Source organism: Limanda limanda, chromosome 1 (assembly GCF_963576545.1).
Source record: "Limanda limanda chromosome 1, fLimLim1.1, whole genome shotgun sequence".
NCBI lineage: Eukaryota > Metazoa > Chordata > Actinopteri > Pleuronectiformes > Pleuronectidae > Limanda > Limanda limanda.
In genome coordinates this window covers 25,421,895-25,433,987 of record NC_083636.1, presented here as the reverse complement: position 1 = coordinate 25,433,987, position 12,093 = coordinate 25,421,895, and the positions used below count along the sequence as shown (strand labels likewise).

Below are 12,093 nucleotides of genomic sequence, written 5' to 3'. Positions count from 1 at the left end.
ATCTGCTATACAAACCCTCCCTTTGTGTCATTTTGTGTTGACAGTGTTTTTAAGACTTCAAGATTAAACTGTATGATCACATTGAAGGCAGCAGTTTGTGCTGCTGTCGAACTGCTGTTGATTTAAGTGGGGCTGAAAAGACACATTAAAAAAACTGTCAACTGGATAAGGTAGTATAATTTCATTTTTATTACAAACAGGATTATGACTTAAAATTGGTTGGCCTGAACCATACTGTTCATTCTCTGTAGGGTAATTGTAGAAATGTTGGACATAAGAAACCACAATGCAAACGTTATAATTCATATATAGGTCACAGTGCTTGCAGCAGACTGAACATACCGTTACCTAACAGCAGGTGCCGTTGGAAGGTGATCCCTCTGATGTATAAAGACTAACCCAGATTTCAATGGTAAATGGTTTTGTATTTATATAGAACTTTTCTAGTCCTGATGACCACTCAAAGCTCTTTACAGTACAGTTTTACATTAACCCATCCACACACACATTCATACAGAGCATCTATTAGCAGCACTTTGTTGTTCTATGAGGGGCAATTCAGGGTTCAGCATCCTGCCCAAGGACACTTCGGCATGCAGATGGAGAAGACTGGGGATCGAACTGCCGACATTCAGGTTGGAGTAAGACCACTCTACCCCTCAGCCACAGCTGCACATGGGTCACCTGATAACCCCCTTCGTTATCCAGGATAAGAAAGGTTAGGTTCAATGAAGCCAGATTAAGAAAACCTATCCTTGGTGCGTTGCTTCATTGTACAGGCCCAAGTTTAGGATTCAACTGGTGGTGTTCTACAAATTACCTGTAGGGGGCAGCAATGTGCCTTTGCTGCGTTAAATCTGCCGCAAATCGCCGCCGCCGAAGAAGAACGACGCACCGATTAAAACATTCGACTATAAAAAAAAAAAAATCTTTAAGTTTGCAGCTCGTGACAGTGTTCCTGCCTCAATGAAACTAACTTAGACTAAATTTATACCAACACTACAGAGTGCTGCATTCAGTCAAACCTTTTATCTGGCTCTTGTTAGCGTGTTAGCCAAAGATAAACAACATCAGAAGATCAGCTAGCATAGCAGCTAGCTGTCATTAGCTCGCAGTTAAGTCAGCTTTCGTCGGGAATTTCGACGCCTTGTCATTTTGTCAGTTTAAGTGATAGTATCGTTTATCATTAAGGAACCCAAACATGTCGGACGATTATGAATTCAGCGACGATACTACCATGATGAGAATGGAGGAGGACGGAGAGGCGAACAGCGACGACCCGATGTCCGCGGCCGGGGACAGTGGCCTGATGGGGGGCGAGGCCGAGGGATCCAGAATCGACGCCAGCAAGAACGAGGAGGACGAAGGGTAAAGTGACATGGCTTCCTCTCGATGCTGGGACCAGTTCCCACGGTTAAACACACCTCACTGGGTGATACACAACTCCCAGGGGCAGCGCCTGTAGACACGCTCCGTTATCTAACCTGTCATGTCCCCCTCCTCCTCCACAGGAAGATGTTTGTCGGGGGGCTCAGCTGGGACACCACCAAGAAGGACCTGAAAGATTACTTCTCAAAGTTCGGGGAGGTGGTGGACTGCACTCTGAAGCTGGACCCCATGACCGGACGCTCGAGAGGGTTCGGCTTTGTGCTCTTCAAAGAAGCAGACAGTGTTGATAAGGTACCTCCTCTGTGCTGTTTACACTTAGGCACTAAGAGAAAAGTGAGGATGCTTTCAAGGATGCGGCACACATAGGTTTGTATTTGTCAGTCAACAAACCACTGTATTGTCTTCCATTTTTCTCCTCTCTGTTTATTTTATTTTATTTATTTTATTGATGTTTTTGATACGTTGTTTCTTATGTTGTTGTTCTTTTTATCTGTCGTGCAAGGTGTCCTTTATAGCTCTGAAAGGCGCCTATAAATAAAATGATTTTTTTTTATTATTATAACTACAATGTGCAGACAAAAAACGAAAGTGGTGGTTCAGTCTATCTCAGTGTCTTCTGTCTTTTGATGTGAACCCTGACTGACTCCAATGAGGCTGAGATCAGGGCCTGTCTGTGGGTTCCAGACCATCTGTTGCGGGACTCCCTGTTCTTCCTTACAGCTACTTTCAGACATGCACTCATTTCTGGTTAATCTCCTGAAAGTCTGTGCAGGGGCAATACGTGAGAATGAAAATGTCCAAGTGAGAGGCTACGGAGTTTCTCCTGCTCGCGCCCTGGAGAATATCTGAATGAGCTCATGTTAGAGCACAGCAAAAGATCTGTGCTGCAAACATAAACATGTCAACGACTAAATAGGTTACATCCTGCCACCGCCTGCAGTACCACCCATCACCTGAGTTATTTACATGCTTCCCTGAGGCGATGGATAATAATCTAAATGTCTCCACCTTCTAAAACTGTTGCACAAAACACTTACAATGCTACACAAACAGTACTCGCTATCATTGTAAAATAAAGTATTCAATATTATTTGTATAGTGCCAGATCATAACATACAGTACATTATCTCTAGGCAGTTTACATTCAAGTCAAGACCTTATGGGATTAAATCATCTGTATCATTCGACTGACATATGAGAAAACCTCCAAGATTATTTGAAAACAATTAATGTTGACCTGAAAGTATTTCCAGAATCCTGAATGACATCTCTAAACATCTGGATAGAAGAAAATGATAATAAAGTTTTTAACCAGTTTCTCAAGTTGTGACTGTATTTCCTCATCCAAGCAGCCTTAAGTAACCTGCGTCTTTTTCTGTTTTTGCTAAACTAAAGCATATCAACACTAATTTTGGATTGGAATACAAAACCTTGGAAAGAAACACATACCAGTGAACCTGATAATAATATCTTATGCGAATATAATACGTATTTTTCTGCTGCCGACTTTGTTTTGGCTTAAGAAATACAGTCGCAGGTTGGGTGCCAGTCTGTACTTATTTTAGAACAATCAAACGCTTAGCTCTCATTAGAATGTAATAAACCTTTGACACCATCTCTGACTTGTTCAGCAATTCATATTGTGAATGAATAGAGTAAAGCTGAAACTATTAATTGATTGAACAATTCTTCAGAAGAAATGAAATGCCTATTAGTTATATTATTATAACTATTTTGATAATCCACTTACCCTTTCGGTTATTTGTCAAGGAAAAACAATAAATTAAAGTTTGGACAAAACAAGTTCTGAGTGGTTTTAGCCGTATCCTGACATAAACTTCAGAAAATGACTTTTTTCCAGACTTTGCCTTTCACATTTGAATGACGCAGCAGGAGATTGTAGGGGTGAGACGGGTTCACAACAACAGGGAAATCTCTGGAACATTTAGGTGAGGGGTGTCTTATCACCAAAAGCTCTCAGATCTTGACATCTTCTTCATTGTCTTCTTTGTATTGGACTTTCTCTTGCATCCTGATATTGTTTTTTGTGTTGTAAACGCACCCACTTTCTCGCGGGCAACTGACATTTGCGCTCTCACATAGGAGTATGTCCGAAATTCAGTGCATGTCTGAAAGACTGCCATTCCCATTGCTTTACAATTTTATAAAATTGAATTTAAAGAAATAATTGAGCAATGAATGAGCAGATTTAATTTATAATAGTCTTTTTTGCAATCTTAAACTGACCTGGCACTAAAAGCAGATCTATTTAGATTATTAGGCCTTTGAATTGGGCTCAGATGCCTTTAATATAATTCACATATAATGAATGAGTTATGTATAACAAATACATTTTTTGTGTCATTTGATTCTTATGTTGTGAAGGTTGTCTCACAAAAGGAACATAAACTCAACGGGAAGGTCATTGACCCCAAAAGAGCCAAGGCCATGAAGAGCAAAGAGCCCGTGAAGAAGATCTTTGTGGGCGGCCTCTCTCCAGACACTCCTGAAGAGAAAGTCCGAGAGTACTTTGATGCCTTCGGAGAGGTGCTTGTCTTTTTACATTTCAAGTTTTAGTTTATAGCTGTTGATGTGACTCATGAGGATAATATTATTTTATCAATTATCTGAATATGTTTGTAGTGGCTTTACATGACTGTTTAGGACTAATGACATGTTTACACATTCATCAAAGCCACAGTGATTCAGAAATAACCGTCTCATTGCCTCCCTTTGTAAACACAAGCTACTGAATATTATTTGTATATACTTACTGATAATATAAAGGTGGAGTCAATTGAACTTCCCATGGAGAACAAAACAAACAAAAGGAGAGGCTTCTGCTTCATCACGTTCAAAGAGGAGGAACCGGTAAAGTTGATCATGGAGAAAAAGTACCACAACATTGGATTAAGTAAGGTACAGGCACCCGTTTCTCTCAGATAAGCATTGTTTCCTAATTAATTTGGCATAATGTTTTGGGGATTCTTACACAAAAGCTTTGTTCACTTTGGAAATACATGTATATGCAATTTCATTGATTTGTATTTTAGTGTGAGATAAAGGTGGCGATGTCTAAAGAGCAGTACCAGCAGCAGCAGTACTGGGGAGGCAGAGGTGGATACTCATCCCGGTCGCGAGGAAGAGGTGGTGGTGAGTGGAGAATACATTTCAACGTTTTGCAGCTCCTCCAGGGGCACCCCAAGGTGTTCCCAGGTCAGAGAAGATATATAATCTCTCCCATCATGCTCTGGGTCTACCCCGGTCCTTCCCACCAGTTAGTGATTGGAACATTTCCAGTTGACGGTGCCCTGGAGGCGTTCTAAGCAGATCAGTAAACATCTCAACTGACTCCTCTTGATGGGAAAGAGCATCAACTCTACTCTGAGTCCTTTTAGCCTTGGGAAGAAAGTCATTGCAGTCGTTTGTATCTGAGATGTCGTACCTTAGGTCATTACCCAAAGCTCATTATTTTTGAGGGTGGTCCGGTACAGTGTCTGCTTTACTGAAATGAATGTAGAAATGAGTTACTTCCTAATGATTAAAGCTAAACTTAATGAGAATCAAGAAGGATTCAGAATGGAAACCCAACCCTACCCAGTTACATGTGTCCATTTCTGAAAAGTCTTATGGTGGAGGATCAAACGCTGCAACTTTATCTTAGTTTTTTGTACAAAGCAAGTTTGAGTGAAACTGTCATGTGAATTTTATGGAATTCTATTTATTTGCAGGTCCCAATCACAATTGGAACCAGGGTTATGGCAACTACTGGAATCAAGGCTATGGAAATTATGGCAACTATGGTTACAATAACCAAGGGTATGGAGGATATGGTGGATGTGATTACTCTGGTTACAACAACTACTACGGATACGGTGACTACGACGGTGAGTAGACCAGCCTGTGTCATGTCGGCTTTTCCATTTATCTTCTGTCCCGTTTGAAATGTCTAAAATGCAGTTTTTCAGCAGATCAATCTGGTGGATATGGCAAGTCGCCACGGCGGATCGGTCACACCAACAGTTACAAGCCATATTAATGGGAGAAACCCTCATCGTCAAGTAGGTATGCAGCAACAAAAATATATACCATTTCATTTAATATTGTAAAGTAGTTATATTTACTTTGCTGTTTGGTAACATTATGAATAATTTGCTCTTATAAATTTCTTTTTCTCAGCACCCTCAAGTGCTTTACAGTAGTGGTAACATAGAGGCTACACTCTGTGGCGATTATTTAATCAGCCGGCCTTCTGCTGCCTCTTTTGCACCTTCTTTCTTAAACTGTAAAGCTAACAGGTAAAGTACTGCTACTACAGTAAATGGATGCCAAAGTTAAGGATGTGCAAGGAAACCAAAGGAAGAATGTTGTCTCCTAACTCTGACATACCTTGTTTGTACCTGCCAGCGGAGCTTCCTTGCAGGCCATGAGCTGACTCCCAGATACTCTCAGGGCCCGCTCAATGCGGACTGGGTACGAGAAGCATACGCTCTCGATTGCTGCCATTTGGTATGGTCTTACAACATCCTGTATCAGCATTTCTAAACTAAACAGTATGGGACACGTCCAGCTTTGTCATCTTTCTTTCCATTTTAATTTCTTTGCAACTGTATGTAATGTAAAAGTAAAATATACACATGTAATTGTCATTTTTTACAGGCCCTTACTCCCCCACAAGTAATGATTTGTAATATAACTATTTGCTTTTCAAAGGATACGTACAGCATTCTCTGGACTTTCCAGTTCCTAATGTTAATATATGCATTTCTAATCTTAATCTAAAATGCTTGTTTCTTTATTTAGCTCTTGTAGCCTCTAGTCCATGAGCTAAATCCTGGTTCGTATTTGGACTCTTCTGTGATGGGGGATAAAGTGCTTTACTTTGTGTACATGTATTGTTCTGTTTTTTTTACTGACAGTGATGGAAAAGACTCCTCTTTTCTCAATTTTCCTGTAACAAATTTTCCTCTTATAAGCTTTTGTAAAACAAGAAGAAGCCTTAAGTGTCACAACATCTCCAGTAATTTGCATGTAATGCTGTCTTTTAATGTGTATTTTTGACCAGCCGAAGGTTTCTTCCATTTAGTATTTTTGGCTTTGACTTCTTCAATTTATTGCACTTCAGGATTTCTAGCTTATGGACTAACTTTTTTTTTAAACTGTAAAATGTTAAAATAATTGTTCTCAGTTTGTTTTTTCTTATTGTTTATTTTACACTGGACATTTTTAACACGGGGGATTCCAACTTTATTGCAATTTCACCTGCCTTTTGTGTGACTACAGCTGATTTGTTTCTGTTTGTTTTCCATAGGTTTCAGAGTGATGAAAGTCTGCAGTTCACTTGCGGTTCATTGGCCAAAGAGATGATGGTATCCAGCAAAGGTCACATAATTGATTGTAAGAAAGTATATGAAGAACACTATGAACTACGTTCTATTTCCTCTATATATTTACCAGAGTATTTGTTGTATCCTAAAAGGTTTGGATTTTAATGTTTTGCATTCATTTAGTTTGCTGCAAAGTTTTAGCAGTTCCCTGTTCCTTTCTGCTTTTGTATTTAATGTTGTCTATTGCTATTTGTGAATTGCTTGAGTTATCCTATAACGAAGAGTTTAAATTGGTCGGAGCAGATCATGCATATATTCACGTACAGTGGCAGCAGAGATAAAAGTGCTTTGTTATGCCAGTATGTTCCGTTTATCATAGGCATCAGTCATATATTACATTTATTACAGAGTTTGACAGTCATTAACATACAGTATATATATATATATATATACACAAGTGTCTTGGACATAAAGAAATGTGACATAAAATAATAAACACTTATTTGGATTTATGGTCCTGTGTGAAATATTAATATGTCATCACATGGAGTGTTAAAGGAAATATTTCAGCAAACTTGATTACAATTTGAACTGTTTAACTGTTCAGAATTTAATCTTTACATCTGATGATTTTGCAGAGAAAACAAATGCAGATATTTACGTATACATACAAACGCGTCCTTGTTAGAGCTGAATCATTCTTGAGAAATCAAATTAATTTACTCAATAAATGTCGGCTGTATAAGTGAACTTTAGCCACCATCTTCATTGCTTTCAGTCCTGAGCCTGTAAAGATTTATATAACCTTAGTGGCAAAGAGGATGATGAGGATAACTATGATCAGCACAATGATGCCGATTATAATCATCAGTTTGATGTTTTTCCACCAGTATTTCCTGGCCACACGTGTGGATGTTTTCTGGAAGCCTTCAGCCTGGAAAGAGAACAAAACAAAAGTATTAAAATCCTTTGAGGGGTGGGAGAAGTTCTCAACTCTTCACGAAAACGTGAACTACACTGATTTTACCATTGAGTCTGTTTACTGGTGTAGAATATAACTACTGCAAAAGATGATTCGTATAATGAAGGTGCCAGTTTCTGACAAAGAATAAAATGATGTTTCTGGTTCTGCAGAATCAATTTTGTTTTTTTTTGTTTTAAGCTGTTATGTGTCTAACAAATTTACTGGAACACAGTTCTAAATCACTGCAGTACGTTTACGTTTGCTCCTAATGAAAGTCCTGGTTTCAAACCCCACTCAAATAAAAGTACATCATTTAATGGTGAAATGTATTTGATTACCAAAAACACTTGTCATGTATAGAACAATAAAAAGGTCTCATTGAGATCTGTCGACCATAGTCTATAATGAATTGGAATAAGATCGCTTAATGTGGATAAACTTTATAACCTCCAACAAGGAGGCTTCACCACTTCACCACATAAACAAAATTAAAATATAGAAGTACTCATAAATATATATGTTGTTTATATCTATATATATATATGTGTGTGTGTAAAATTTGTATCAAATATTAATATTTATTTGTTAGACTCGTAGCTTAACTTTTCGTCTTAACATCTGGGAACTTAAGAGGGAAAATTCTTCTCTTTGTACACCTCAGACATCAGGACTATGATAGGGACCCCAAACAAGGTTGAAAACCACTGATTTAATCTTAAACAATGTTTGGTATTTTAGAGGTTTATCGTGTGTTTGTAAATATAGAATCTTAATCCAAAAAGATGGATCATAAATCATTACAAAGATCAGATATTTTAAGGGAGTCCCCCTAACTCCACAAACAGAAGCACAGTGAGCTTGCGGTGCATGATGGAATACTTACAGAGGCCTGCAGGTCGTCAGTCTTCCCGATCAGATCATCGAGTCTGTCCCCCCTCTCCAGCACTTTGTTGATGTTGTCTTTCAGAATAACTTTTACCTCGTTCACCTGACCCTGCACCTGGTCGAACTTGGCAGACGAGCCATCGGCCGGTGACTGAGAGTTTGTGTCAGCCTGTGAAAACAGTGTCCATTTCAGTTCCATGAGTCACCATCTCTTAATATTTACAACCAGGCAAACTCCAGTCGCAGTCTACCAGCCAAATGCAAACTGTAATCAAAATTCTTCATGTCCCAACCTAACTTCCTGCAACTGTGTTAACAGGAAACCGAGCGATCGTTTTACCAAGGCCTGTGTCACATGAAAACATCCAGTACTGTTCTCACACAGTAAACCAGGTTAATAAAATGTCATAAACACCTATACAGAGTTATTTCACATGATTGGAAATTAATCTGTTTAAGGTCAATATGGAAACTAAAAGAAAGTAGGTCTCAACACTCACCATCGCAGCTCTGTGTCTTAGTCCAAACCAACAAAACAACTCAGCTTCAGACACTGAAACTAAACTGCTCACGAAGCCCTGTTCTCCTCTCCTGTGCTTCCTGTGTTTTCTTGTGACCGAGTCACAAGAGCTGAACAAATGTCTGCTGAAGGTTGCACCTCTGCCCTGTTACACATTAACTACCTGTTGCCTCAATCAAAGTCTCATTGGCTTAGCGAGAGACAGTCAGCAGCACCACAAAGACTTCGATTTAGTCAGATCAGGAACACGCACTACATTAATTTCCTGCTTTTCAACAACTACTGTACATATTCATCGCACAAGAACAGAAATAGAAACTGTACTAGAGGCACTACGAGTTCCCACTTCCCTGTTTTCTGAGATTTACATACCATGAGCAGTCAGAGCAATGGATGCAGGCCAGCGTTGAACTGATCCGTGTGAGCAAAGGGCTCTGTGTTTTCAACTGTTGGATATCTACAAGGCAGTAAAGTCAAGGGGGCTAGTTCCCTCATTTCATTTCCTGGTTCTGTGTTGGCAGTTTGTTACCTCAGCAGTTTGTGGGCAGCCGTGGGGGTGAGAGTTCATTTGTGTTGTTTTAAAGCAAGAGATAAAAACAATAACGAGCTCTATTTACATAGCACTCTTAATAATACACAGATATAAAACAAGAAAATACATGCAGTGCAATTACAAAAGTAAATGCTGCAGACAATGGATAAAATAAAGAAATAAAACCAATAAAAATTAGAGGCCATTTTAAGTGAAAGCGTTTTTAAAAAATGTCCACGCTCGCATGTAAACTTGTGAAGTAGCAGGAAAGGAAACATGTCACACCTCCTAGCAGCAGTCTGTCAACTGTGCTAATACAAATGACAGCATTGGTACTTTTATCAGTGTCGTTTGGATGTGAATGTAGCATATTACAGTCGTAACATTCAACACATCATATCACAAATAATATTGTATTTGTAAAATATTTATTTGAAATGTCCCTACTAGTGACTGTACCTGTCAGATAATGCAGTGGAGTGTAAATAGAAATTAGCATTACATGGAAATTCCATAAGTAAAGGACAGGTACCTCAAATACTTTGCTCATTCTCAGTCCTTAAATAAATTAATACCTTTCACTACTAAAGCTTAAAATGTTTTCTTACTTTCAACATCTTAAAAATACTAATGTAGAATGTGAATTGGGATTTATTTTCCTCGCCTGCTTGAAGGATGTATCTTTGTTTTTTTTTAAATGTTACAGAAAATTTACACACATGGTTAAAAAATGACCCATTCACTATGTGATGTATTCACTACGGAACACCTACCATTCATTTCACACAGCTGCTTTTCCACATCGGATAAATGAAGGCTTATTTTACAATCAATTACTAGTGAGAAAGAGAAATACGTACAATACAACTAACTGTTAGCTAGTTAGCTTCTTTTCTGGCTAACTAACCATAGCTAGATCAACAAAAGAAAACTCGAAATACAACAGTGTACTAAATAGACCGATTCATATGCATTTGAAAATATGCATTTGATTTCTTTATCCAGAGTGTTGGTATGTCTGGTCCCATTAATTTCAGACTTACAGTTGACATGTTCATAGAGACGCTGGATGAAGAACAGGATGAGGAAAATGAGGCAATTCTTGGTCTTGATTCTGAGTCTGAAATCTCTGAAGCTGAGGACCTAGACTTATTCTACAGGATCAAGCTGGAATTGTGGGTGTGTCTTGGAATCCAGCTGTCAAAAATGAAGAAGGTTCCTTTGAGGACATAGAAGACTCATCTTCCTGGCATCTTCCTGGCTTATCAAAGGAGGACAAAGGCTCCTCTGATGAGTCAGTTTGGACCATGTATGTCTGAGATACAACAACTCATGTTTTGATGGAAATGACACTCACCGAAATTGAAGTTGATCTGATGAAATTTTGTTGAAATACTCAATGTGTAAAAACGGCCAAAATGGCCACAAAATCCAAATTGGCTAACTTCCTGTTGCTTTAATCAAATTGGTGCCAAGGACTTTTTCTTTCTGTCTATTGCTCAATTCAGAGGGCGCTGTAGAGCCCTTTTACCACTCACATTCTGAATTACTCCAGAATACCTACATTTTCATGAGGCCTGATGTGCCCGTAGTTTGGTGAGTTTTCAAGTAACTTCAAGCCGTCAAGTCAAGACAAATGCGATTAATTTCCCTGAATAATCAAACAAAAAGCAAAAGGGTCTTCGTACTGTTAGTGCTCGGGCCCTAATTATATTATTACATTAATTGGAGGAAAGAGTTCATGTTTTCAATCAGACAGAAGTGAAATGTTCTAGAGTACATTTATTTTTGATATTTATTATTATTAATTACATTGACCTACATTTTTTAACATATATTCAAGATTTATAAATAAATATTTATACATTTTTCACAGTATTGTATAACTACTTTTACTTGAATATAGGGTATGAATGCTACCTCCACCACTGTGCTTTATGTCTTTTTTTGTAGGTCCCAACCTGCAACAAGATGTCCCTGATAAATGTGTAATAAAAATTAGCATTACATGGAAATTCCACAAGTCAAGGACAGGTCCCTCAAGTTTCTTTCTCAAGTACAGTCCTCAAATAAAATAAATACCTAATACTAAAACTTGACATGCTTTCTTACTTTCATCATTAAAATTAATATTTGTAAAATGTGAATTGGTATTTATATCCCTTGCAGGACCAGACTCAATGTGACCATCTGCCTCGACCGGTTGGGGTGAGCAGGGAAAGATGGGGAGGAGAGGAGAGATGGGTGGAAAAGAGGGGAGGGGGAGAGAGAGAAGAGGGAGACCAGGAACATTTGTGCAGCATCAGGTATCAGGTCTGACTAGTTATAATGAAAACCATAACAGTGTAAAGACGCTATTGATCGTTAATGGTAGCCGGAAAAAGTTAATACATTAAGTAATAATATGTATTATTGTTAATAAGAAGAATAAGAATAAGAATAGTGGTTATCCTGCAACTCTGGAGTCGGGATACCT

General features: G+C 38.5%; 2 protein-coding genes across 8 annotated transcripts; one reads left to right on the top strand and one right to left on the bottom strand.

The window, feature by feature from the left end:
• The first annotated feature begins 882 nt into the window (after nucleotides 1-882).
• Nucleotides 883-7,856, top strand: LOC133011505 (heterogeneous nuclear ribonucleoprotein D0-like). Of its 6 annotated transcripts, none has more exons than XR_009680748.1 (9): nucleotides 883-1,368; nucleotides 1,512-1,680; nucleotides 3,775-3,936; nucleotides 4,177-4,308; nucleotides 4,443-4,542; nucleotides 5,121-5,276; nucleotides 5,358-5,454; nucleotides 5,797-5,898; nucleotides 6,701-7,856. XR_009680748.1 is itself a non-coding variant. In XM_061079265.1 (8 exons), exons 1-7 carry the CDS (start codon nucleotides 1,202-1,204, stop codon nucleotides 5,426-5,428), a joined length of 954 nt encoding a protein of 317 aa, XP_060935248.1. In that variant the 5' UTR covers nucleotides 883-1,201; the 3' UTR covers nucleotides 5,429-5,454; nucleotides 5,797-7,856. The 6 variants fall into 6 exon arrangements, 4 of the variants coding, with proteins under 4 accessions (XP_060935248.1, XP_060935231.1, XP_060935223.1 ...); XR_009680749.1 differs by having other exon boundaries at nucleotides 5,797-6,786; nucleotides 7,607-7,856; XM_061079265.1 differs by having other exon boundaries at nucleotides 5,361-5,454; nucleotides 5,797-7,856.
• Nucleotides 7,296-9,554, bottom strand: si:ch73-234b20.5 (uncharacterized protein LOC449923 homolog). Of its 2 annotated transcripts, none has more exons than XM_061079318.1 (3): nucleotides 9,458-9,554; nucleotides 8,564-8,734; nucleotides 7,296-7,650 (listed from the first exon to the last, which is right to left on the bottom strand). In XM_061079318.1, the coding sequence occupies exons 1-3, from the start codon at nucleotides 9,458-9,460 to the stop codon at nucleotides 7,513-7,515; spliced, it is 312 nt and encodes a 103-aa protein (XP_060935301.1). In that variant the 5' UTR covers nucleotides 9,461-9,554; the 3' UTR covers nucleotides 7,296-7,512. The 2 variants fall into 2 exon arrangements, with proteins under 2 accessions (XP_060935301.1, XP_060935293.1); XM_061079310.1 differs by lacking the exon at nucleotides 9,458-9,554 and adding an exon at nucleotides 9,066-9,243.
• Between the last annotated feature and the right edge of the window lie 2,539 nt (nucleotides 9,555-12,093).

Coding starts and splice junctions, on each gene's coding strand:
- si:ch73-234b20.5 (XM_061079318.1), bottom strand. Junction 7,651..8,563: donor CTGACGACCTGCAGGCCTCT/GTAAGTATTCCA, acceptor TTCTCTTTCCAG/GCTGAAGGCTTCCAGAAAAC.
- LOC133011505 (XM_061079248.1), top strand. CDS start 1,202: ATGTCGGACGATTATGAATTCAGCGACGATACTACCATGATGAGAATG. Junction 3,937..4,176: donor ACTTTGATGCCTTCGGAGAG/GTGCTTGTCTTT, acceptor GATAATATAAAG/GTGGAGTCAATTGAACTTCC. Junction 5,277..5,357: donor CGGATACGGTGACTACGACG/GTGAGTAGACCA, acceptor GCAGTTTTTCAG/CAGATCAATCTGGTGGATAT.